Source organism: Oncorhynchus gorbuscha, linkage group LG02 (assembly GCF_021184085.1).
Source record: "Oncorhynchus gorbuscha isolate QuinsamMale2020 ecotype Even-year linkage group LG02, OgorEven_v1.0, whole genome shotgun sequence".
Taxonomy (NCBI): Eukaryota; Metazoa; Chordata; class Actinopteri; order Salmoniformes; family Salmonidae; genus Oncorhynchus; species Oncorhynchus gorbuscha.
Genome location: NC_060174.1, coordinates 18,267,443 through 18,294,828, shown reverse-complemented (window position 1 = coordinate 18,294,828; position 27,386 = coordinate 18,267,443). Strand labels below are relative to the sequence as shown.

The 27,386-nt window shown below is 45.2% G+C and overlaps 1 protein-coding gene across 2 annotated transcripts in view; it reads right to left on the bottom strand.

The window, feature by feature from the left end:
- Positions 1-26,892, bottom strand: part of abca7 (ATP-binding cassette, sub-family A (ABC1), member 7) — a 55,898-nt gene extending 29,006 nt beyond the window's left edge. For both annotated transcript variants that reach the window (XM_046303291.1, XM_046303300.1), the window contains exons 1-21: positions 26,788-26,892; positions 24,695-24,797; positions 24,170-24,263; positions 22,942-23,083; positions 22,506-22,633; positions 22,219-22,340; positions 20,324-20,518; positions 19,489-19,581; positions 18,993-19,230; positions 18,593-18,732; positions 18,328-18,444; positions 17,832-18,023; positions 16,673-16,878; positions 13,324-13,500; positions 12,916-13,138; positions 5,187-5,408; positions 4,694-4,898; positions 4,342-4,455; positions 4,082-4,253; positions 3,532-3,663; positions 1,033-1,172 (exon numbers count right to left, since the gene is read on the bottom strand). In XM_046303291.1, the coding sequence (XP_046159247.1) occupies positions 1,033-1,172; positions 3,532-3,663; positions 4,082-4,253; positions 4,342-4,455; positions 4,694-4,898; positions 5,187-5,408; positions 12,916-13,138; positions 13,324-13,500; positions 16,673-16,878; positions 17,832-18,023; positions 18,328-18,444; positions 18,593-18,732; positions 18,993-19,230; positions 19,489-19,581; positions 20,324-20,518; positions 22,219-22,340; positions 22,506-22,633; positions 22,942-23,083; positions 24,170-24,263; positions 24,695-24,760 (3,118 nt within the window). In that variant the 5' untranslated portion in view covers positions 24,761-24,797; positions 26,788-26,892. The remainder of the gene's footprint in view (positions 1-1,032; positions 1,173-3,531; positions 3,664-4,081; positions 4,254-4,341; positions 4,456-4,693; positions 4,899-5,186; positions 5,409-12,915; positions 13,139-13,323; positions 13,501-16,672; positions 16,879-17,831; positions 18,024-18,327; positions 18,445-18,592; positions 18,733-18,992; positions 19,231-19,488; positions 19,582-20,323; positions 20,519-22,218; positions 22,341-22,505; positions 22,634-22,941; positions 23,084-24,169; positions 24,264-24,694; positions 24,798-26,787) is intronic.
- Between the last annotated feature and the right edge of the window lie 494 nt (positions 26,893-27,386).

The window sequence follows — 27,386 nt, the reverse complement described above, 5'->3', positions numbered from 1 at the left end:
TCAGGCTACCTCTGGCGAGCACATGGAGGGCTGTGCGGCCCCCCAAAGAAATGCCACCCCACACCATGACTGACCCACCACCAAACCGGTCATGCTGGAGGATGTTGCAGGCAGCAGAACGTTCTCCACGGAGTCTCCAGACTCTGTCACGTCTGTCACATGCTCAGTGTGAACCTGCTTTCATAAGTGAAGAGCACAGGGCGCCAGTGGCGAATTTGCCAATCTTGGTGTTCTCTGGCAAATGCCAAACGTCCTGCACGGTGTTGGGCTGTAAGCACAACCCCCACCTGTGGACGTCGGGCCCTCATACCACCCTCATGGAGTCTGTTTCTGACCGTTTGAGCAGACATGCACATTTGTGGCCTGCTGAAGGTCATTTTGCAGGGCTCTGGCAGTGCTCCTCCTGCTCCTCCTTGCACAAAGGCGGAGGTAGCGGTCCTGCTGCTGGGTTGTTGCCCTCCTACGGCCTCCTCCACGTCTCCTGATGTACTGGCCTGTCTCCTGGTAGCGCCTCCATGCTCTGGACACTACGCTGACAGACACAGCAAACCTTCTTGCCACAGCTCGCATTGATGTGTCATCCTGGATGAGCTGCACTACCTGAGCCACTTGTGTGGGTTGTAGACTCCGTCTCATGCTACCACTAGAGTGAAAGCACCGCCAGCATTTAAAAGTGACCAAAACATCAGCCAGGAAGCATAGGAACTGAGAAGTGGTCTGTGGTCACCACCTGTAGAACCACTCCTTTATTGGGGGTGTCTTGCTAATTGCCTATAATTTCCACCTGTTGTCTATTCCATTTGCACAACAGCATGTGACATTTATTGTCAATCAGTGTTGCTTCCTAAGTGGACATTTTAATGTCACAGAAGTGTGATTGACTTGGAGTTACATTGTGTTGTTTAAGTGTTCCCTTTATTTTTTTGAGCAGTGTATATGTAGTGGCTGTTGAAGGATATATTATATTGTATAGTATACAGCTGAAGGCCATATTTGTATTGGATGTTGAGTAGTAGAGGGAGGGAGCCATACCAGACAGGTTCCTGGTCTGTTCGTGGCGTTTGTGCAGCAGGCCCACATCCTCCAGGAGAGTGTCCAACTCCTTCCTCACCTCATCGCCTGATAGGCCCTTCAGACGACCATAGAACCACACATGCTCCTCTACGGTCAGACTATACAAGAATAACAAGGTTAAAGTCAGAGGGCTGATTTAAGTAACATCAAACTCTTTTACATGTACAGTGGGTAAATGTTTTAAGATGGAGCCTGAGGGGCAAGAGATTAAGTGAATGGGGCCTTTAGTTATCTTGATTCCCTATAGTGATTATTCATCTTTGTCACTGTTATATCAGTTAAATAAATGTGGAATATGCAGAAATTGCTCCGTCATTTCCTGATTTCTAAAATTCGAATAGTCCGCCCTAATTTCAATTTATGTTACAAAACAATAATCACTGGACCATCTAAACCTCTGAAATATATTTTCAATAACCAAAATTATTGTATTTTCAGCTGGTGTACAAAACAAAGCTAAAGACGCAAAAACTAAACGTAAGAACGGGAAGCATAGAAATAGCACACATAGAACATATCTACTGATTCTTAGACTTTCTTTCAATGAGAATTACAGATCTATAACTCACATTACTCAACATGTCCAAAAAGTTCAATATTGCAGCTTTAACATTACCAATTAATTCATTTATTTTTTTATTTTTTTATTTCACCTTTATTTAACCAGGTAGGCTAGTTGAGAACAAGTTCTCATTTGCAACTGTGACCTGGCCAAGATAAAGCATAGCAGTGTGAACAGACAACACAGAGTTACACATGGAGTAAACAATTAACAAGTCAATAACGCAGTAGAAAAAAATGGGCAGTCTATATACAATGTGTGCAAAAGGCATGAGGAGGTAGGCGAATAATACAATTTTGCAGATTAACACTGGAGTGATAAATGATCAGATGGTCATGTACAGGTAGAGATATTGGTGTGCAAAAGAACAGAAAAGTAAATTAATAAAAAACAGTATAAAAACAGTATGGGAATGAGGTAGGTGAAAATGGGTAGGCTATTTACCAATAGACTATGTACAGCTGCAGCGATCGGTTAGCTGCTCGGATAGCTGATGTTTGAAGTTGGTGAGGGAGATAAAAGTCTCCAACTTCAGCGATTTTTGCAGTTCGTTCCAGTCACAGGCAGCAGAGTACTGGAACGAAAGGCGGCCAAATGAGGTGTTGGCTTTAGGGATGATCAGTGAGATACACCTGCTGGAGCGCGTGCTACGGATGGGTGTTGCCATCGTGACCAGTGAACTGAGATAAGGCGGAGCTTTACCTAGCATGGACTTGTAGATGACCTGGAGCCAGTGGGTCTGGCGACGAATATGTAGTGAGGGCCAGCCGACTAGAGCATACAAGTCGCAGTGGTGGGTGTTATAAGGTGCTTTAGTGACAAAACGGATGGCTCTGTGATAGACTGCATCCAGTTTGCTGAGTAGAGTGTTGGAAGCCATTTTGTAGATGACATCGCCGAAGTCGAGGATCGGTAGGATAGTCAGTTTTACTAGGGTAAGCTTGGTGGCGTGAGTGAAGGAGGCTTTGTTGCGGAATAGAAAGCCGACTCTTGATTTGATTTTCGATTGGAGATGTTTGATGTGAGTCTGGAAGGAGAGTTGCAGTCTAGCCAGACACCTAGGTACTTATAGATGTCCACATATTCAAGGTCGGAACCATCCAGGGTGGTGATGCTAGTCGGGCATGCGGGTGCAGGCAGCGATCGGTTGAAAAGCATGCATTTGGTTTTACTCGCGTTTAAGAGCAGTTGGAGGCCACGGAAGGAGTGCTGTATGGCATTGAAGCTCGTTTGGAGGTTAGATAGCACAGTGTCCAATGACGGGCCGAAAGTATATAGAATGGTGTCGTCTGCGTAGAGGTGGATCAGGGAATCGCCCGCAGCAAGAGCAACATCATTGATATATACAGAGAAAAGAGTCGGCCCGAGAATTGAACCCTGTGGCACCCCCATAGAGACTGCCAGAGGACCGGACAGCATGCCCTCCGATTTGACACACTGAACTCTGTCTGCAAAGTAATTGGTGAACCAGGCAAGGCAGTCATCCGAAAAACCGAGTTATGTTGGAAGATCGAAAACAAGCACTACAGATAAATGGAGTCACATGGTATGCACTACAATATAATGAAATAGGATAAATTACTTAATGACATGTATTCATGAGATATAGAGTAGAAATATTAGCGAAAAGGGGATAACTAGTCAGTTGTATAACTGAATGCCTTCAACTGAAATGTGTCTTCCACATTTAACCCTACCCCTCTGAATCAGAGAGGTGCGGGGGGCTGTCTTAATCGACATCCACATCTTCAGCGCCCGGCGAACAGTGGGTTAACTGCCTTGCTCAGGGGGAGAACGACAGATTTTTAACTTGTCAACTCGGGGATTCGATCCTGCAACCTTTCGGTTACAGGCCCAACGCTCTAACCACAAGGCTACCTGCAGCAGGGGCTTACATGTCAAAAAGGACATTGTGCTGAGGACACACTCCCAAGGTTTTCCTGATGATGTCCATGTCAGTGCGGATGTCCATGCCCTTAATGTACACAGTCCCAGCCGTGGGGGGAAACAGACCCGTCAGGATAGACCTGTCAATGGAAATGAACTGCGTATTATGCATTATAACCAGTGGAGGGTAAACACATGTAAACAACACTTACCCACCTTTTGCTGAAAAATGCATCGAAAGTATAGAAATGACTCACCACGAACGGCAGAGTTTACCCATTTATTCTTTAACTACTACATCACCGATTATAAGTTAGAACCCTACATTAGAGCTTCAAAGCACATTCATAAGCAATACATAAGCAGTACAATGGCCCTCGATTAGGGCGACAGTATGTACCACATTCATAAGCAATACAAAACACCTACTGTACAAGCACCACATTCATTGATATGTGTCTGTAATGTAGGTGCAGGTTTACATGGTGGTGTTGGCTGTTGTACTTCATTTTAAAACATTCTATATTGATTCAATGGTTCTTAAAGCACAGCCCTTACATGGTGGTTGTTTTGCCAGCACCGTTGTGCCCAAGGAAAGAGGTGATCTGCCCTTCATAGAACTTGAGATTGAGGTGGTTGACCGCCAGCTTGGCACCTTGTTTGTAGATTTTGACCAGGTTGCGGATGGCCACACCGAGTACGAGGTGAGAGGGGTCGGCTTCGATGCGATCTGAGACAGGTACAGAGAGGGAACCTCAGGACCATGAAACGGTGTCCGTTTTTTTACATCATATGTAGTGTGTGTGTGTTTTTCTTACCTCCTCCCTGTCCTCTGGGAGCCGGAGGGATGGGCATGCCGGCCTCTAGAGGAATTCCTCCCCAATAGTTCAAACTGAACACGAAGTTCCATGGCCTGGGGACCCCATATTCACCTGGACAAAAGATCCCAACAACATGTGTATAACAGTATAAGTGCAGTTTTACTATCTGCAAAGGATGCCCTGGCATTACATATTATAATGAACATATAACTGCATTTTAATATGCACTTCTATACAAAATGGCATGAAACCATAGAGCAGATAAAAATAACTTAAACCATTAATTTCCTTACCTGGGAAAACAGTTTCAACGTACCATACCTGGCAAAACAGCATTAATGTACCTTACCTGGGAAAACAGCTTCAATGTACCAGGTGGCCAGAGCATAGATGCATGCATCGATATGCAACATGATTATGGAAGTGGTGAAATTGTAGGTGTCTCCCTCCATGGGGCTGGAGTTAAGGTTGAACCACTGGATGCCCACTCCTTGTTCCTCGTACTGGGAGAAATACTCACAGCCAAAGCCAAAGGCCACAGGAGAAAACAGGCTCTGTTGGGAGAGATGAGAATCTCATTGTATACTGTAGTATTACCAGATTGGATGGGTTCATTTCATATATTTATACAGGTGATACCATTGAGATTCCAAACCTCATTCAAAAGAGTGACTTATCAGCAGCAAGTAATGGGTTTAATACAGTACCATAATCATTCTTCCTTATAAACAAAAACGACTCACGCAAACCTTAACAAAACACAACAAAGAGAATGTGTAACATGATGACTCACTGCTAGGACACGGTGTGTGGTGGTGAGAATGTGTATTATAAAGACTCACTGCTAGGACACGGTGTGTGGTGGTGAGGTGGTCTCTCCAGGCCACACACAGCACATAGGGCAGGTAGAGGGCGAAGTAGATGAGGCCTCCGCAGGCGGCTGCCAGGTTGGCCCGGGAGAAGAAGGCGCTGATGAGGAAACACTGCATGATGGTGGCCGTAGCGAAGGCCGTCAGGAAGAAGAACACCACAGCCGGGTTGCTGTAGGGCAGGATGTCCCCCCACTGGAGGAAGAGAACAACACAATACAGGAAGAGATGAGTAGGGTGAGACAACAGTTATACACCTCTATGATGTTTCATTGTCTTAGTACTACATCTTAGTGTGTCCCTAATTCCCTAATGCAATGCCTCAAAACTATACAGAGTGCTGTAATGAACCCAGTCATTAATCCAGGGCATTATTTTAGGACAACTGCGTAGCTGTGATGTGAATACTTTTCAGTCCTGCCAAAAGACTGCAGATACAAAATGGCTTGATTATTCGCTTGATAGCATCTAAAGCAAAAAACCAAGCTGTGCATGGTCCCGGGCAAAATAAACAAGTGACTAAATTATCAACACAAGGCTATCGCTGGTTGAAAACTGTTTTCTGCCCCTCCCAAAATATAGAATTTGTAGATAATTGGGCCTTTCTGGGACTCACCCACAAACAAGACCAAGCCTGGCCTGTTGAGGAGTGACGGACACCATCCAAGCTGGAAGGGTGCTCTCATCTACAAACACAGACAGGGCTCTAACTCCTCTAGCTCCACAATGAAATAGGGTGCAGGCCAGGCAGCAGGCTGTTAGCCAGCCTGCCAGCATAGTGGAGTCTGCCACTAGCAGTCAGTGTAGTCAGCTCAGCTATCCCCATTGAGACTGTGTCTATGCCTCGATCTAGGTTGGGCAAAACTATACATTGTGGTGTTTGCCTTAGCAATCTCACTGGAATAAAGACCTCCTCCATTCCTGCCATTATTGAAAGAGATTGTGATACCTTATACAGGCCTGCTGATCCATATACAGCGTTCCTCACTGAGTTCCCTGAATTCCTATCGGACCTTGTAGTCATGGCAGATAATATTCACATTTTTGGTGACTTTAATATTCACATGGAAAAGTCCACAGACCCACTCCAAAAGGCTTTCGGGGGCCATCATCGATTCAGTGGGTTTTGTCCAACATGTCTCCAGACCTACTCACTGCCACAGTCATACTCTGGACCTAGTTTTGTCCCGTGGAACAAATGTTGTGGGTCTTAATGTTTTTCCTCATAATCCTGGACTATCGGACCACCATTTTATTATGTTTGCAATTGCAACAAATAATCTGCTCAGACTCCAACCAAGGATCATCAAATTCTTGGACAACCCAAAGATTCCTAGATGCCCTTCCAGACTCCCTCCACCTACCCAAGGACATCAGAGTACAACAATCAGTTACACTTCAGTGTTGTGATGCAAAAATCCTAGCAAAATGCTTGGCACACAGAATTAAAAAAGTATTGTCTGATATTATTCATCCTAATCAGACAGGTTTTTTTTACATGGACAATACATTGGAGATAATATAAGACAAGTACTGGAAACAATAGAACACTATGAAATATCGGGGACACCAGGCCTGGTTTTCATAGCTGATTTTGAAAAGTCTTTTGATAAAGTACAACTGGAGTTTATATATAAATGCCTAGAATATTTCAATTTTGGGGAATCTCTTATAAACTGGGTTAAGGTTATGTATAGTAACCCTAGGTGTAAAATAATAAAAATGGCTAAATCTCAGAAAGTTTTAAACTATCTAGAGGAGTAAAACAAGGTTGTCCACTATCGGCATATCTGTTTATTATTGCCATCGAAATGTTAGCTGCAAATGTCTCTCCAAGGCCTCTCTTATTTGTCACATACACATGGTTAGCAGATGTTAGTGCGAGTGTAGCGAAATGCTTGTGTTTCTAGTTCCGACAATGCAGTAATAACCAACAAGTAATCTAGCTAACAATTCCAAAACTACTACCTTATAGACACAAGTGTAAGGGGATAAAGAATATGTACATAAAGATATATGAATGAGTGATGGTACAGAGCGGCATAGGCAAGATACAGTAGATGGATTTGAGTGCAGTATATAAATATGAGATGAGTATGTAAACAAAGTGGCATAGTTTAAGTGGCTAGTGATACATGTATTACATAAGGATGCAGTAGATGATATAGAGTACAGTATATATGTATACATATGAGATTAATAATATAGGGTATGTAAACATTATATTAGGTAGCATTGTTTAAAGTGGCTAGTGATATATTTTACATAATTTCCCATCAATTCCCATTATTAAAGTGGCTGGAGTTGAGTCAGTGTGTTGGCAGCAGCCACTCAATGTTAGTGGTGGCTGTTTAACAGTCTGATGGCCTTGAGATAGAAGCTGTTTTTCAGTCTCTCGGTCCCAGCTTTGATGCACCTGTACTGACCGGCTTCTGGATGATAGCGGGGTGAACAGGCAGTGGCTCGGGTGGTTGCTGTCCTTGATGATCTTTATGGCCTTCCTGTGACATCGGGTGGTGTAGGTGTCCTGGAGGGCAGGTAGTTTGCCCCCGGTGATGCGTTGTGCAGACCTCACTACCCTCTGGAGAGCCTTACAGTTGTGGGCGGAGCAGTTGCCGTACCAGGCGGTGATACAGCCCGACAGGATGCTCTCGATTGTGCATCTGTAGAAGTTTGTGAGTGCTTTTGGTGACAAGCCGAATTTCATCAGCCTCCTGGGGTTGAAGAGACGCTGCTGCGCCTTCTTCACGATGCTGTCTGTGTGGGTGGACCAATTCAGTTTGTCTGTGATGTGTACGCCGAGGAACTTAAAACTTACAACCCTCTCCACTACTGTTCCATCGATGTGGATAGGGGGGTGTTCCCTCTGCTGTTTCCTGAAGTCCACATTCATCTCCTTAGTTTTGTTGACGTTGAGTGTGAGGTTATTTTCCTGACACCACACTCCGAGGGCCCTCACCTCCTCCCTGTAGGCCGTCTCGTCGTTGTTGGTAATCAAGCCTACCACTGTTGTGTCGTCCGCAAACTTGATGATTGAGTTGGAGGCGTGCGTGGCCACGCAGTCGTGGGTGAACAGGGAGTACAGGAGAGGGCTCAGAACGCACCCTTGTGGGGCCCCAGTGTTGAGGATCAGCGGGGTGGAGATGTTGTTGCCTACCCTCACCACCTGGGGGCGGCCCGTCAGGAAGTCCAGAACCCAGTTTCACAGGGCGGGGTCGAGACCCAGGGTCTCGAGCTTGATGACGAGCTTGGAGGGCACTATGGTGTTAAATGCCGAGCTGTAGTCGATGAACAGCATTCTCACATAGGTATTCCTCTTGTCCAGATGGGTTAGGGCAGTGTGCAGTGTGGTTGAGATTGCATCGTCTGTGGACCTATTTGGGCGGTAAGCAAATTGGAGTGGGTCTAGGGTGTCAGGTAGGGTGGAGGTGATATGGTCCTTGACTAGTCTCGCAAAGCACTTCATGATGACGGAAGTGAGTGCTACGGGGCGGTAGTCGTTTAGCTCAGTTACCTTAGCTTTCTTGGGAACAGGAACAATGGTGGCCCTCTTGAAGCATGTGGGAACAACAGACTGGGATAGGGATTGATTGAATATGTCCGTAAACACACCAGCCAGCTGGTCTGCGCATGCTTTGAGGGCGCGGCTGGGGATGCCGTCTGGGCCTGCAGCCTCGCGAGGGTTGACACGTTTAAATGTTTTCCTCACGTCGGCTGCATTGAAGGAGAGTCCGCATGTTTTAGTTGCATGTTTTAGTCGCATGTTTTAGTTGACTGTAGACCCTGCCACATACCTCTTGTGTCTGAGCCGTTGAATTGAGATTCTACTTTGTCTCTATACTGACGCTTAGCTTGTTTGATTGCCTTGCGGAGGGAATAGTTACACTGTTTGTATTCGGTCATGTTTCCAGTCACCTTGCCCTGATTAAAAGCAGTGGTTCGCGCTTTCAGTTTCACGCAAATGCTGCCATCAATCCACGGTTTCTGGTTTGGGAATGTTTTAATCATTGCTATGGGAATGACATCTTCAACGCACGTTGTAATGAACTCGCACACCGAATCAGCGTATTCGTCAATGTTGTCTTCTGACGCAATACAGAACATATCCCAGTCCACGTGATGGAAGCGGTCTTAGAGTGTGGAATCAGATTGGTCGGACCAGCGTTGAACAGACCTCAGAGCGGGAGCTTCTTGTTTTAGTTTCTGTCTGTAGGCAGGGATCAACAAAATGGAGTCGTGGTCAGCTTTTCCGAAAGGAGGGCGGGGCAGGGCCTTACATGCGTCACGGAAGTTGGAATAGCAATGATCCAAGGTTTTTCCCGCCCTGGTTGCGCAATCGATATGCTGATACAATTTAGGGAGTCTTGTTTTCAGATTAGCCTTGTTAAAATCCCCAGCTACAATGAATGCAGCCTCCGGATATATTGATTCCAGTTTGCAAAGAGTCAAATAAAGTTTGTTCAGAGCCATCGATGTGTCTGCTTGGGGGAGAATATATACGGCTGTGATTATAATCGAAGAGAATTCCCTTGGTAGATAATGCGGTCTACATTTGATTGTGAGGAATTCTAAATCAGGTGAACAGAAGGACTTGAGTTCCTGTATGTTGTTTTGGCCACACCACGTCCCGTTAACCATAAAGCATACGCCCCCGCCCCTCTTCTTACCAGAAAGATGTTTGTTTCTGTCGGCGCGATGCGTGGAGAAACCAGATGGCTGCACCGTCTCTGATAGCGTCTCTCCAGTGAGCCATGTTTCCGTGAAGCAAAGAACGTTACAGTCTCTGATGTCCCTCTGGAATACTACCCTTGCTCGGATTTCATCAACCTTGTTGTCAAGAGACTGGACATTGGCGAGGAGAATGCTAGGGAGTGGTGCACGATGTGCCCGTCTCCGGAGTCTGACCAGAAGACCGCTTCGTTTTCCCCTTTTTCGAAGTCGTTTTTTGGGGTCGTCGGCTGGGATCCATTCCGTTGTCCTGGGTGAAAGGCAGAACACAGGGTCCACTTCGCGAAAGTCATATTCTTGGTCGTACTGATGGTGAGTTGACGCTGCTCTTATGTTCAGTAGTTCTTCTCGACTGTATGTAATGAAACCTAAGATGACCTGGGGTACCAATGTAAGAAATAACACGTAAAAAAAACAAAAAACTGCATAGTTTCCTAGGAACGCGAAGCGAGGCGGCCATCTCTGTCGGCGCACAGTTGAAAAATATATGGCAAGTAGAAATCCGAAATGGTTGATGTTGAGAGACAGATGGGAGGTGTTGAGTGGAGCTGAAGGGTGGGACTAAGAAGACATCAACATCCAACGAGCTTCGCCTTCACGTCTCTATGGATTAAAATGACAATTTTTTTCTGGCTCGGCCAGAAGAGGACTAGCCACCCCACATATGCTCTCTCTAATTCTCTCTTTCTTCCTCTCTCTCTCTATCGGAGGACCTGAGCCCTAGGACCATGCCCCAGGACTACCTGACATGATGACTCCTTGCTGTCCCCAGTCTACCTGGCCATGCTGCTGCTCCAGTTTCAACTGTTCTGCCTTATTATTATTCGACCATGCTGGTCATTTATGAACATTTGAACATCTTGGCCATGTTCTGTTATAATCTCCACCCGGCACAGCCAGAAGAGGACTGGCCACCCCACATAGCCTGGTTCCTCTCTAGGTTTCTTCCTAGGTTTTGGCCATTCTAAGGAGTTTTTCCTAGCCACCGTGCTTCTACACCTGCATTGCTTGCTGTTTGGGGTTTTAGGCTGGGTTTCTGTACAACACTTTGAGATATCAGCTGATGTACGAAGGGCTATATAAATAAATTTGATTTGAGATATATGCCTGTATGGATATATATATATTTACCCCAAAAATATGGGGGATTGGAAATTATGCAGACAATTACATTGGAAGCAACATTCTTTCCGCAATATTAAGCTGATCCACCCTCTAGAGAAGAAAGAATAAATAAAAATCAGTTAACCACCTAACTGAGGAACTCACTTAACCTTGCGCAATACCCTAGATGCAGTCGCACCCCTAAAAACAACAAACATTTATCATAAGAAACTAGCTCCCTGGTAAACAGAAAATACCCGAGCCCTGAAGCAAGCTTCCAGATAATTGGAACGGAAATGGCGCTACGCAAAACTGGAAGTCTTCCGACTAGCTTGGAAAGACAGTACCGTGCAGTATCGAAGAGCCCTCACTGCTGCTCTATCATTCTATTTTTCCAACTTATTAGAGGAAAATAAGAACAATTCCCCCCAAAATGTTGATAATGTTGCAAAGTTAACTAAAAAGCAGCATTCCCGAAGAGAGGATGGCTTTCACTTCAGCAGTGATAAATTCATGAACTTCTTTGACGAAATAATCATCATCATTTAAATCTGCGTATTCCTCCAAAGCTCAGCTGTCCTGAGTCTGCACAATTCTGCCTGGACCTAGGATCAAGGAAGACACTCAAGTGTTTTAGTACTATATCTCTTGGCACATTGATGAAAATAATCATGGCCTCAACCTTCAAGCTGCATACTGGACCCTATTCCAACTAAACTACTGAAAGAGCTGCTTCCTGTGCTTGGCCCTCCTATGTTGAACATAATGAATGGCTCTATCTACCGGATGTGTACCAAACTCACTAAAAGTGGCAGTAATAAAGCCTCTCTTGAAAAAGCCAAACCTTGACCCAGAAAATATAAAAAACTATCGGCCTATATAGAATCTCTCAATCCGCTCAAAAATGTTAGAAAAAGCTGTTGCGTAGCAACTCACTGCCTTCCTGAAAACAAACAATGTATACGAAACGCTTCAGTCTGGTTTTAGACCCCATCATAGCACTGAGACTGCACTTGTGAAGGTGGTAAATGACCTTTTAATGGTGTCAGACCAAGGCTCTGCATCTGTCCTCGTGCTCCTAGACCTTAGTGCTGCTTTTGATACCACCGATCACCACATTCCTTTGGAGAGATTGGAAACCCAAATTGGTCTACATGGACAAGTTCTGGCCTGATTTAGATCTTATCTGTCAGAAAGATAACAGTTTGTCTCTGTGGGTGGTTTGTCCTCTGACAAATCAACTGTACATTTTGGTGTTCCTATCTGGAGTCTTTCTCCTGTCTTATCCAGTGTCCTGTGTGAATGCAAGTATGCTCTCTCTTTCTCGGAGGACCTGAGCTCTAGGAACATGCCTCAGGACTACCTGGCCTGATGACTCCTTGCTGTCCCCAGTCCACCTGGCCGTGCTGCTGCTCCAGTTTCAACTGTTCCGCCTGCGGCTATGGAACCCTGACCTGTTCACCTACCTGTCTCATACCTGCTGTTTTCAACTCTCTAGAGACAGCAGGAGCGGTAGAGATACTCTGAATGACCGGCTATGAAAAGCCAACTGACATTTACTCCTGAAGTGCTGACCTGTTGTACCCTCAATAACCACTGTGATTATTATTATTTGACCCTGCTGGTCATCTATGAACATTTGAACATCTTGGCCATGTTCTGTTATAATCTCCCCCCGGCACAGCCAGAAGAGGACTGGCCACCCCTCATAGCCTGGTTCCTCTAGGAGTTTTTCCTAATCACCGTGCTTCTACACATGCATTGCTTGCTGTTTTAGACTGGGTTTCTGTACAGCACTTTGTGACATCGGGTGATGTAAGAAGGGTTTTAGAAATACATTTGATTGATTGATTGATATTAGACCACATGCCTTGAGCAGAGCAATGAGGAGGCCGGCGCTGACCAGGAAGGGCACCAGGCTGCTGATGAACCAGCTGACCCACAGCTGGCCTGTACCAAGCCCCATGATCCTCATGGTCTCCTTGAGCCGTGCCTCCTTTTCGTACACCACGCCCTTGATGATCATGGCCACCGAGTAGATCCAAGCCAGCGTCATGAACAGGGGCAGCGAGCGGTTCAGCACGCGTAGGAAACTGGAGGAGTATGAGTGAGTAATAGATAGTATATGAAAACGTTTCATAGAGCATGAAAAAAAGGAAAAGTTAAGAGCGAGAGGAGGATAGGTGGCGAAAAAAAGTTGATAAGGAGGTTGAGGTTTTTAAATGTCAAAATAATTTTCCAGAGATCCTACCCAAATATGACTTAAAGTCCTACTCACACGTCATCCACGTAGCAGGGGTAGGGCATCTGCTGGATGTAGAGGCCAGTGGACTGCTCCACACCACTCAGCACACGGGCCACAGCTCTCTCCACCAGGTCCTGTACGTACACAAAGCCCCCCCAGATGTAGCGCATGTCACTGAAGGGGTCCGCTGCTGGGCCTGGGTCCCAGAACCTGGGGGGGGGGGGGGACATTCTCATGAACAATATATTGGTATTGTAATGCAGCAGCACCATGATTGTATCTAAAACAATAGTGGAAGTCTATCAGGTGATAATGTACCCACAATTATGTTAGGCAGGGGGCAACAGAGCTAGCCAGGGTTACCAGCCCTTGTTCTTTGTATCAGCAACTCAACTCAAAAGAAGTGGGCTAAAAGTCGGGTAAAAACTTTTAAAAATCATCATCTGTGGCGTACCGCGGACAAGTCACCAGGTGGAAACTCGTCGAGGCCTAGTGACAGATGGAGTCTGCATCACGCGGCAGTGGCTCCCTTTGCTTGAGGTGCCAGGTTTCGTCGGGTCCCCCGGCTAGTACTAATTGGGGCTGATTGAGGCTGGTGAGGCTCAGCAGGGGTAGGGCATCTGCTGGATGTAGAGGCCAGTGGACTGCTCCACACCACTCAGCACACGGGCCACAGCTCTCTCCACCAGGTCCTGTACCTACACAAAGCCCCCCCAGATGGAGCGCATATCATTGAAGGGGTCCGCTGCTGGGCCCGGGTGAGGCTCACCAGCCCTACGAGGCCCTTAAAGCAGCCAGGAGGGCAGCATATGGGAGTGTTGGAGGTAGTGAGAGTGCTACCGGACAGACGTCCCCACGGTCTGCTAGAATCGAGGGGCTCTGTGTTCCACCCCAGAGGAGACAAAATTCTCCGGAACCCAGAAGGCAGTAACCTGGAAGAAGTCTTCTGGAGAAGACCGGTTTCTTTTTGTTCCTTTTTCCTTTATCGTTTTAAATAAACACCAATGAAACTAAGGATTCACACTTGTGTCTGATCTGTGTAAACATCTTCATCAAACCCCTGGTCTGCCACAAGTGGTGGAGAATACGGGCAAGTCTGACAACGTGGTCAGACCAAGGTTGAGGTTTACACAGTATCAGCATGGATGAGTTCGCTCGGGCCAACAAGCACAACAGGACATTCAGGAACGAACGCTGGAAGAACAGCGTCTACCTGCTGGAGGAAGTCAGGAAGCTGCGAGGAGAAACACAGACCGAATCTCATCCTAATCAGTTCTTAATCAAGCGGAGGATGATGATGTCGAGACCTACCTCTGCACTTTCGAACAGACAGCACTCCGGGATGGATGGCCCATGGCCCCGTTCCTGTCCGGAGACGCCCAAAACTCGTATTATGACCTCAACACCGAACAGGCGGCTAACTATGACTGTCTCAAGAGTGAAGTACTCAGCCGCTACGGGTACAGCCTGGCACGTAAGGCCCAACTGGTCCACAACTGGAGGTTCGTGACCGACGCTTCCCCCCCGTGCCCAGATGAGCAACCTACTGCACATCACCAGAGCATGACTCCTAACCGACATAGCCACCCTCCCCGTTATCGACAAAGTGGTCATGGATCGGGTGCTACCTTACAACATGAAGAGGGCGGTGAGCCTACGCACGCCCCAGACCTCGGACCTCTTGGGAGCCATGGAGAAGCACCACAATACTGAGGCCCTGCTGAAGGGGGTGCAGGCAGAGGCCGGGAACCGTCAAAGGGGACCCCACCACTATTACTCCCCAATTCGACAGTCAGCCAGGGTAAAGGACTGCAGACCCGCGGAGAGACAGCCGGTTGGAGAGTCAAACCTCCGCCGACGACCCCAGGTGGATAAAGACTAAAGGAGGTGTTTGAGTGTGGCGCCCGGGAACACCTCGCATGAAATTGCCAGTTCAAGAGGAGTCGATGCCATCAACGGGCCACGCAATAAACTACATCACCTCCAGTTGGGCCCACAGCGAACCACCAGCACCCATGGTCCCGTTGAAAGTCAACGGTCATAACAGCCACATTCTGTTGGATTCTGGGCGTATAGCAACGCTCGTACAAGCGCGACTGCTGGACCATCCGAACGACCGTGGTCTGTCTCCTGTGTCCACGGTGACACCAAGCGGTATTTAACTGAGCAGTGCACCATCGTGATGCCACAATGGTGAGCTGCCAGATGGTGGGAGGTGCCGTACCCAAGTAGCCGGTACCCCTCCTCGTGGGACGAGATTATCCTCTGTTTGCGGCACCGTGGAGGCACGAGCTGGGGAAGAAAAGCAACTGGGGAAGAAAAGCAAAAAAAAGAGTGCGACCGATGAGAGCGGGGACGGACCTTTGCATGCATGGCCCGGAAGCAAGCGGTTGCCAACCCCGTGTCTACGGACCCGGAGTCGGATTCTGAGGGGGCAACGGAACCAACGTTACCTAGTGAACAACCAGAGGAGCCCATGCTCCTCCTCGATTTTGAGGGACCTGCCGACACACCTGCCCTGAGCCCCGAAAGGACAGTTCGGGACCGCCCAGTGGGAGGATCCGAACTTGAAAGCCACCGCGTCCCAAGTGATAACGGTGGATGGCCAGTTCTTCTGGGGAAAAGTGACTAGCGATGTCACTATTTACAAATAAAAAAAGAACCTGTTGTATCAGAAGACGCATGAACAGGGGGAACTTTGAGGGGTGTTGTTGCTGCTGATGAACAGTCAAAACTGTTCTTTAGCTGGCCCACACTCATTTTTTGGGGGCGCACCTGGGAATGGAGACGACCCGGGAACGGATCACCGCCCGGTACATCACTGGGGCCAAGCTTCCTGCCATCCAGGACCTCTATACCAGGCGGTGTTAGAGGAAGGCCCTACAAATTGTCAAAGACTCCAGCCATCCTAGTCATAGACTTCTCTCTGCTACCGCACAGTAAATGGCACAGAAGCGCCAAGTCTAGGTCCATAAGACTCCTGAACAGCTAATCAAATGACTACCCAGACTATTTGCATTGCCCCCCCCCAGACTATTTGCATTGCCCCCCCCACTCTTTTAAACTGCTGCAACTCTGTTTATTATCTATGCAGTCACTTCAACTCTACCTACATGTACATATTACCATAATTACCTCGCCCCCACACATTGACTCTGTACAGGTAGCCCCTGTATACAGCCTCGCTACTGTTATTTTACTGCTGTTCTTTAATTATTTCATACTTTTATTTTTTACTTCACACTTATTGGTTAAGCGCTTGTAAGTAAGCATTTCACTGTAAGGTGAAATATTCGGCATGTGACAAATCTAGTTTGATTTGATGACGCAAAATACAACCAATAGCACTGTTCATATCAAACATTCCCCTGAGTGAGTTTACCTGTCCTTGATCTTGTTGGTGCGTGCAACATCGTCGATGTCCATGCGGATCTTGTAGGTGACATGAGGGGGCAGACCGGGTAAAGACGTGTTGGGAAGGAGGAACACTATCCCAGCCCAGAACTCTCTCTCCTCCAGCAGCTCCAAGGCCCTGTCAATCATCTGTCCCTCTGTGGCAGCACCCTCCAGCTTGTTCAGGGAGAAACACTGAAGGATAAAAAAGGACATGAATAACGTTACAGTACAAAACAATGTAACTCAATGTGAGGGAATGGGTGAAGTTATACACGCTGTAATAAGTACATACACAATGGCTGAAATGCATCACCGGGGGCAAACTACCTGCCGTCCAGGACACCTACACCACCAGTAAGATCATCAAGGACAACAACCACCCGAGCCACTGCTTGTTCACCCCGCTATCATCCAGAAGGCGAGGTCAGCACAGATGCATCAAAGCAGGGACCGAGAGACAGAAGCTGTTTTTCAGTCTCAAGGCCATCAGACTGTTAAACAGCCACCACTAACATTGAGTGGCTGCTGCCAACATACTGACTCAAATCTCTAGCCACTTTAATAATGTAAAATGTAAACAATGTATCACTAGCCACTTTAACCAATGCCACTTAATATAATGGTTACATACTCTACATTACTCATCCTGTACTCGATACCATCTACTGCATCTTGCCTATGCCGTTCTGTACCATCACTCATTCATATCTCTTTATGTACATATTCTTTATCCATTTACACTTGTGTATAAGGTAGTAGTTGTGGAATTGTTAGGTTAGATTACTCATTGGTTATTACTGCATTGTCGGAACTAGAAGCACAAACAAGCATTTCGCTACACTGTTAACCATGTGACAAATAAAATTTGATTTGAAGCATTTCGCTACACTCACATTAACATCTGCTAACCATGTGATTGTGACAAATACAATTTGATTTGAAACCACAACTGTAGTGAAGCTAACTCAGACAATGCCAATGAGGACTTTAATTCAGTGGTAGAACAACTAAACTAATTAGACTAATTAACGGTTAAGTAAAAGTTACACTAATCATGGCCTTGACAAGCTCTTCAGAACCAGGGTTGGTGATCACCAATCTACAATATGCAGCATAGATGGTTGAGTAGGAGGAGGGGTAGCTACCTGGGTAACTTGAGCCAGAGTGGTGATGGTGTTGTTCAGGTCGGAGTACACGTCCAGCCAGGTAAGGGGCGCTCCTTCTTTCCTGGGTTCTTTGGGTGTGGACAGGAAGCGGGCAATGCGCTTGGCTGTCCAGGAAGTGTTCTCCAGCTGCAGATTAACCAACACGGCCACCTCCGGTCGCCTCAGCAGATCCTGTCACACAGAGGAAGTGACACGGTTGGCCAAAGCTGCCAAATGAGGAGGCCAGACTAGAAATAGTACCACTCTCACCAGGGAGGCTCTAATTTCTAGAAGTTCTGGCTTGCTGGGTACTATGGTATGGACTACTTGGCACTTAAGCAATGTTTACAGTAGGCTCTTCATATACACAACATACAATAATAGTGACCATGCACTTTGGTTGAGATGTCATAGCTATAGCCACACAGTATTCACGATGACATATTCTTAATCAAGACGTTCCCAGGTTTGTTGGCATTTTTAATGTGTGCAGTACCTGCAGCAGCTGTATCTCCACACTACTCTCCATGTAGGTCTTGATACCAGGTGCTACCTCCATCCAGGCACCATTCAGCTCCTCTAGGACCTGCAGGTCCTTGAAGGTCTTGTTCACCTACGAGTGAAGACCGGGATCATAGAAGAAAACCGAAAATATTTCATGATTTTTTTGTTGTTGTTACAAAGCAAAGAGAAAAATTGGATAAACAATAAATACAGAGCGAATGGAATGAGTGTGAAAAGACAACAGAGGCTTGATGTACCTCTTTCATGACGTCGCGTACGGCAGGGGTGTCCGGTGTGTACAGCAGTTTGCCAATGAACAGGGGCTTGATACCTCTCCACACGATGCGAGACAGTGGGTTGGACTCCAGGCTCTGGATCAAGCTTTTACAGTACGGGGCTGGGAGAACCAACACAACACCCATGTTAGGTAGGTTGTCGGCTCATCAGCTCACCACTTATTCTAAACAATACACCTTTTGAACGTACATCAATTCATCCACCATCCAAAAGGAAGAAAACACATGTCAATCTAATTATCAAATCCCCTTTCATCCAAAATGATCTACAGTTATGCTAGTTTTGATTTGCATTAGTATTAGCTAATGCTATCACACAAACCCTATAGATATCAAGTGAACATTGAAATCTCTCTCTCACTGGTGACATTGTCCTTTTCCATGTCGTTGTCCTCGGTGCCGTTCTTGCCCAGGAACGACTTGATGTCATTGTCCTCGTACCAGTTGAGTGAAGGGATCCTCTCGCCACCCACCTCAGGGTGGCCACACATAATCCTGGAGAAGGCCCTGAAGCTCTCCCGTGGCAGGGTCGAACGGTTCTCTGGTGAGAGCAGACGCAGCTCCGAGTTCAACTCCCTAAAGCTAGCAAGAGAGGACAGCTAGCGGGAAAAAAGAGCAAGTAAGAGAGAAGAGGAAAAAGAAAGGAGAGAGCGAAGAAAGAGGAGAGATGCAACATTAATGGATTTTCCTGCAGGCAGGTGTGAAGTATAGTTTTGCTACTACTGAGTGAAAATGTGTTTTAGGCAGTGTCACAAAGCTATCAAGGCAGGTATTCAAGCTTGAATGGCTAATTACAGAAATATCTCATTCTCATTTACCTAAGAGATATAAAAAATAATAGAAGATGGTATTCTTACGTCATCCATGAGTACTGCCAACTCCTTGGACACGGAGGTGACCGCTTGACTGATGACCCGGAGGTCACCGGCGTTGGCCCTCAGTCTGTCTCTCTGAGGAAGGAAAGGATTTAGGATTTAGCTCGATCTGTTGTCCACATCTAGAGACTCTAAAGATTGGAGATTCTATTGTGTGCAATGATATTCTATGTTAGTGTTAAGAGTATAATGCTACATTAGCACAAAAGCTATAGTAAATTAGCTTTCTAAAAACCCTCAAACAGTTGTATTCCCCAATACAAATTAATTGAGCTCACCTAAACATTTCTAATTAAAGCCACATAATTGCAGAGGGTCCGCTCATATAATAATCTAATCCAAAAGTAAATGGCCAAACTGAACAAGCAATTTACTCCACATTTCTTATAGAATTCAGTGGATTATATAGGCCAGACTATTATTTTCCACTGCTACTGTGAATTGAGTGCATATTTAGTAAGCACTTTAATGTAGTCCCTGTAACCAAATAGTATTTTGGAAGGTTGATAGACAAATGCTCTTAGCTTGTTGACAGCTAAGAACATGACACAGTTAATTCGTTAACTTCATGCATACAGTACTTGATTCTTGGAAGACAATAGAAAGCACCTGTTGTCAGGTAGAATTCATCTATAAAAGAGCAAGCAGACATACTATGTGACCCATTGTTATAGCATAGAAAAATACATTTTCCTCCAAGAGTGGCTGAATATTTTTGTACATCAAGTTAATTTACATGCACTTCGATAGGAAAACAGCAATCTATTTTTCCTTTCACAACATGAACACGGACAGAGAGTGTGCGACCTCAACTGACCGTGAAGAACTTGCTGAAGTCCAGCTGGGAGAGGAAGAGCTGCTCTGCTTGCTGCAGGGTGTCGGCTGGGATGGCACAGAGCTGGCTCTGCAGCTCTGCCATAGAATCCTCTTGATCTACAGTGAGGAACTGGCTCAGCACAGTGGCATTGCACACAATGTCCTTCAGCATCACCCCAGTGCCTGCCAGAGACACCTACAAATCAAATCAAATTGTATTGGTCACATACACATATTTAGCAGATGTTAATGCGGGTGTAGCGAAATGCTGTGTTCATAGCTCCATGAATGTAGTAATATATATCTCAAATGTAACAGTTCACAAAAATACACACAAACGTAAAAGAAAAATAATGGAATAATGGAATTATTATATTAATTTAATTAATATATATAATATTAGAACGAGAAATGTCGGGAGAGGCATTGACTAAAATACAGTAGATACATGTGAAATGAGTAAATATGCAAACATTATTAAAGTGACTAGTGTTCCATTATTAAGGTGGCCAGTGATTCCATGTCTACATAGGGTAGCAGCCTCTAAGGTGGGAGGTTGAGTAACCAGGTGGTAGCCGGTTAGTGATGGCTATTTAACAGTCTGATGGCCTTGAGATAGAAGCTGTTTATCAGTCTCTCGGTCCCAGCTTTGATTCACCTGTACTGACCTCGCCTTCTGGATGATAGCGGGGTGAACAGGCAGTGGCTCCAGTGGTTGATGTCCTTGATGATCTTTTTGGCCTTTCTGTGACATCGGGTCCTGTAGGTGTCCTGGACGGCAGGCAGCGTGCCCCTGGTGATGCGTTGTGCAGACCGCACCATCCTCTGGAGAGCTCGCGGTTGCGGGCGATGCAGTTGCCGTACCTGGCGGCGATACAGCCCGACAGGATGCTCTCAATTGTGCATTTGTAAAAGTTTGTGAGGGTCTTCAGGGCCAATCCAAATTTCTTCAGTATCCTGAGGTTGAAGAGGCGCTGTTGCGCCTTCTTCACCACACTGTCTGTGTGGGTGGACCATTTCAGATCGTCAGTGATGTGTACGCCAAGTAACTTGAAGCTTTCCACCTTCTACACTGCGGTCCCATCGATGTGGATAGAGGTGTGCTCCCTCTGCGGTTACCTGAAGTCCACGATCAGCTCCTTCATTTTGCTGACGTTGAGGGAGAGGTTATTTTCCTGGCACCACTCCGCCAGGGCCCTCACCTCCTCCCTGTAGGCTGCCTCGTCATTGTTGGTAATCAGGCCTACTACGGTTGTGTCGTCAGAACATTTTATGATTGAGTTGGAGGCGTGTGGCTACGCAGTCGTGGGTGAACAGGGAGTACAGGAGGGGGTTGAGTATGCACCCTTGTGGGGCCCCTGTGTTGAGGATCAGCGAAGGGGAGGTTTTGTTTCCTACCTTCACCACCTGGGGGCGGCCCGTCAGGAAGTCTAGGACCAAGTTGCACAGGGCGGGGATCAGACCCAGGTCCCCGAGCTTGATGATGAGCTTGGAGGGTACTATGGTGTTGAAGGCTGAGCTATAGCCAATGAACAGCATTCTTACATACTGTAGGTATTCCTCTTGTCCAGAGAGATACATGAGGTCAAGAAGATACCCAAAGACACAGATGTAAAACAAGTGGTCCCATGTGGCTCAGTAGGTTGAGAATGGCGCTTGCAACTTCAGGGTTGTAGGTTTGATTTCCATGAGGGACCATTATGAAATTGTATACACTCACTACTGTAAGTTGCTCTGGACTGCCTGCTAAATAATGTAAGTTGGCGTGTATATAGTCAGGTTTATGTTCACAGCTGATTCAATTCGGGTTTTTCTGTACATATACTACCTTGGTTGAACTCATGAGATACTTTTATCCTGACTGGGAGTCAACGTGTGGTTTACTGCAGTGCTTACCACCTGAAAGTTCAGGCGAGCCCTGAACAGCTGGTCGAGGGCAGAGGGAGACAGGCTGCCATTGGTCAGGAGAAAGTTGGAGAAAGTCTGATTGGCTCGCAGGTATTCTCCCACAGGAAGATCTATAACGCAAACAAAAACATGAATCAGGACATAACAGGACAACAAAATAGCAGACAGACAGACACTTGACACTTCATTGTTTTCTCCTGTTTGAGACAATCCACAAAGAGAATTTGCGGACTACAATGCTCTGATCTGTATTCAGTCTCAAGACAGCCACATACTTGGCCAGGCTCCTGGCCTCTCTCCAAGTCTCCGTATAGTATCTAGAAGGTCCTGAAATCCAGAGAAGGCTGTCTGGTTGCCACTGTAGGACAGGATTGTCTGAGAGTCCACTAAGAGTCGAGAGAGTCTGCAGGAGGAAAAAAAAACACTTGGGGTGAGATAAAAACTGATTTATGGATTGGTTTTTATACAAACTCAGTGGCATGCAGTAGGGTTGGAAGTCAACTCCAATTCAGTTTAAATAAAAAAATAAACATGTTGAAATGTTCTGGTTCCAACACATGCCCTAAATCATTTACTTTAATTGTATCACATAATCTGGTTTAGAACACTTTTATCAGAACACATTGAAACAGAACTGGCCCAAATCCCTGATGTTCAACAACCACCAATTAAGTACTTTGGCCACACACAAATACACTGCAGTACACCCACATGGAGTTGTCAAAGTTGCCCACCCGCCCTGGGGTCTCCCCCTGAGTGGGGTTGTGGAAACAGGGGTTGTTGATGTTGCAGATGATCCCCTGAACCCATGGCAGAGTGCCTGCTGAGGGAAGTGCCTTGTTGGGGAAATGACCTGGAATTACACAAACACACACACGTTAGCTGTGGGATTGACCTGAGACATGCAAAACACTGTTGAACTGTTGCCCAGTTCCTGCGATAGATTTTGATGTGTGTAATAATCACACTCCTTTCAACACAGTAAGATTGGCCTCATCTCTGAGATGTCTGTCAGAACATGGTTAATCCAATGAGTCCCACCTTCAAACCCCTTTTAAACATTGTGTGTTTGAACTACAGACGATCAGAATCGCACATAGCTGCTTTCACATTCACCACAGTTGTCACTGACTAGTTGGATATTAATTTCCCACTGAGAAAACAATTTCTTTACTTACAGCTTTCATATACATTCATTTTATCAGGTTTTTGCTTTGCCTAACCTTATTTTTATTGACATTTGTCAATAAAGCTCATGAATGCAACTGTTTATGTCAAATGTTGTTGTGTTCTACTTGGTGCCCTGTTTGTCCTGAAAAGAAAAGGGTAAAGCAGTTCATTGTGAGGCTAAATATAAGGGCTGGACATGCAGATACATTTATTTGCTATTTTATTAGGATCCCCATTAGCTGTTGCAAAAGCAGCAGCTACTCTTCCTGGGGTCCACACAAAACAAAATAGACAATAACAGCTCAAAGACAGAACTAAATAAAAAACAATTTTTAAAAAGGCACACGCAGCCTACATATCAATACATACACAAACTACCTAGGTCAAATAGATACATTTAAAGCCCGTTTTTGCTGGTGTCTCAAGACTGATAGGATTCATGTGAGAGGCAACCAGTCATGATGTGAGCCATGGACAAATGTAAACACTGAGATTGAGCTAAAATACATACAATGTTATGACTGAAATTGACCCACTGCATGACAAGAGTCCACAAATAAGCAAGACGACGATCAAGAGCAGAACAGGCTGGAAAAAGTCTGGCGGCACCCAGAATCACTCTCACCTAGCTAATCAGCTTATATGGTTGGCTGGAAATTTCTGAGGCAGGGAGGGAGAGCTTAACCTGTGTGTTACAGCAGAGCTGGTAGGCAGTCGACACGAGAGCAACACTGTCAACACAAGAGTAGACTGACTGATGGGCACTCACATTGGCTCTGTTTGTAGGGAGGGTGAGAGTGACGCACTGAGATGAGGATGAGGAAGAGGAACAGAGGCCAGACCAGCTCGATAATCAACTGGACCTGGAGGGAGGGATTACATCATCACACACATTAGGCTAATAGTGGCTAGTAGCTACCACTGCCTTTGATGCCTGCCTTATGTTAGGAGTCTTAAGACAACAGATTGCATCTGTAGCTTAATGGTCAAAAAGGCCTAATTAATTTGTGAGGTTACATCATGGATATCAATTTCATTCATGATTTTTAAAGGGGACATGGTCAATAGGAACATTAGAATCAGAAGTGGTACATAGAGACATGTTGGCTTTACATAAGTGGTACACACATACATGTTTGCTCTTTATAACAAGTCGTACATTGAGACATGCTGTCTCTTTATAAATTGTGGTACATAGAGATATGTTGCCTCTTTATATCCTAATTTCATCTGTTAATGTGATGTAGGGCCAACTACTGCTACACCACTGAACACGTGCCAGTTCAGTTCCCACCTTGTTCCTCCTGCGGTAAGTGATGTTCTTCCAGAGCAGGAGCAAGAGCTGAGTCCCGATCCCCATGTTGTGCTGCAAGGTGCTACCAAGCCATAGTGCAGCACTATAGGAACAAAACATGAGGGAGAGCAGTTGGACACCTGTGTCTCGACTAAAAATATTTTCTGACCAAAGAAAATGAACTAAACAGCAGCAGTGTGAGCACCTCCACTTGGAAATGTAAAATTAGCAGAAAAATTGGGATATTTGTTATGTTAACATATTCCTTATTGCCACAGTACATGGCTAATTCAGGTGCAGACGGGAGCACACTGTCCTGTAAGTCCCACATCCTCACAGGGAGTCTTAAGACACTGAGATCACGACAGGCCAGCTTAATCCAGACAATAAACATTCTCTTTTAACAAACATCTGTACTTCACAGATGCAGTGTAGCTTCAGTTGGAAAACTTTGAGTAATGTCATCTAATGCGGGATAAATATTTAATAAAAACAATGAAATAGCATGAAGATGAGGGTACTATGCTATTATGTCACAGAGGAGAGAACATTAATCTGCTCAGGACTCCCCCTAGGTTGATCCTGCAATCCTCATTATCCCAATTGGTTTACGTGATTCTGAGATTTCTAAATTAACTTTTGCTCAACAAATGCTTCCACGTCTTATCATTTGTTTATAAACAGCATTATGTCATCTAAATGAATTCACCAGCAAACAAGTGTGATTTCACTTGCAAATTCCCCTCACTCATATTTCATAGGCCTATCCCTAGTGCAAAGCTATTATGTGTGCATTAATCTGTGTACAACAATGCACATTATCCGCAGTAAACCTTTATAACATGCTCACTATCATAATAAATTAATACAATACATGCTCAATAAGTTCCTTTTCTTTAAACACCTCCACAACAACCAGATCAAAATGGTAAGGCTGATGTCAGACAAGGAATTGACTATATCAAACACAATTCAATTGAGAACCCAGATGGGGCCTGGATGAATGACACTAGTAGAGATAGATACTCTATTGAACTCTGACCTGTTCACCTACCTGTCTCAGACCTGCTGTTTTCAACTCTCTAGAGACAGGAGGAGCGGTAGAGATACTCTGAATGACCGGCTATGAAAAGCCAACTGACATTTACTCCTGAAGTGCTGACCTGTTGCACCCTCGACAACCACTGTGATTATTATTATTTGACCCTGCTGGTCATCTATGAACATTAAAACATCTTGGCAATGTTCTGTTATAATCTCCACCCGGCACAGCCAGAAGAGGACTGGCCACCCCTCATAGCCTGGTTCCTCTCTAGGGTTCTTCCTAGGTTCTGGCCTTTCTAGGAAGCTTTTCCTAGCCACCGTGCATTGCTTGAGGTTTGGGGTTTTAGGCTGGGTTTCCGTACAGCACGTTGAGATATCAGCTGATGTAAGAAAGGCTTTCTAAATAAATTTGATTTTAAATTTGATTTGACAAGAGGTCGGAAGACAAATAGGCCTACTTAAACCAACCTGGTCTACCCCCATAGAGAATATTAACTGACCTGGGCTCAAATTAAAATACTGCACCCTAAAATGAATAAGAGAGACATTACTAAATGTTTGACAATGGATGACAACATATTTTGAAAGTATTCTCAACATTTCACACAATTTGGGCTACACACCTGAGAAAGAAGGTATGTCAACAACATGCCATACCAGGCAATGCTACACAGCGATCACGCAAATGTAGGCTAACACGTTCATTACTAATGAATTCAATTCCAAGGTCTTAATTAATCAAATTATAACTAAATTAAATGTAATCATTTACAGGGCTATATACCAGTGTCATTCATTCAAACAAGTCAGCAAAAATGTTTGTTAAAAAAACTATAAAAGCAGACAAATAATTATGTAACATTAAAATAAGACTGGTTTTACACGTTAACATAGCTACAAAAATGGACAGAATATAACAATTGTACATGCTCTTCTCCCAAAGTGATGCTAACGTGTTTGGGATAAAGCAGCCTACGCAGTATTAAGGACTAAATTAGGTAATTTAGCCGAAAGAGAGGCATCCCAGGACAATAATGTAATAGGCTCACCTTTCGCATGAAAGAGAATATTCCTATTTATCAGTGTATATGTACCAAATAAGTATTTTCGGTACCGCATTGACGTAAACTGTGTGCGTGTAGCTCATGTGTATGTAATTGGAGATAAAATCTACAGGCTGCACGCCCACTGATGGACGTTTATTGGCTAAAGGAGGATTATGACAGAGGTTACAGAAACCGGTTTCCTGTCTCATTGGTTGCAACACCGTCAATTCTACCGCTATTTTGGTACACAAATGAAGTTGATTGGCCAGGAGTATGACACGTACAGTGTTACACAAGGTCGATTACTACTACATAATAATGGTATCTTTCAGAATGATCCATAAGTATTACCCTGCGAATGATTACCTGAAGAAACTCAAAAAATACATTAACATTGATTACACTTTTTGTGTTGATCATCTAAAAACAGTTTCGCATTTATCTTGGCATTGTCTACATGTAAAACAATTATGGAAAGATATTCACAGTTTTATAATTGTTAATATTCTTGTTTACTTTTTTTAATGGGAGAATGTGCTGTTCGGTTTCCTTAACCACAATAAAGATTTAAAAAACAATTCTCCCTCATAAATCTAATTGTG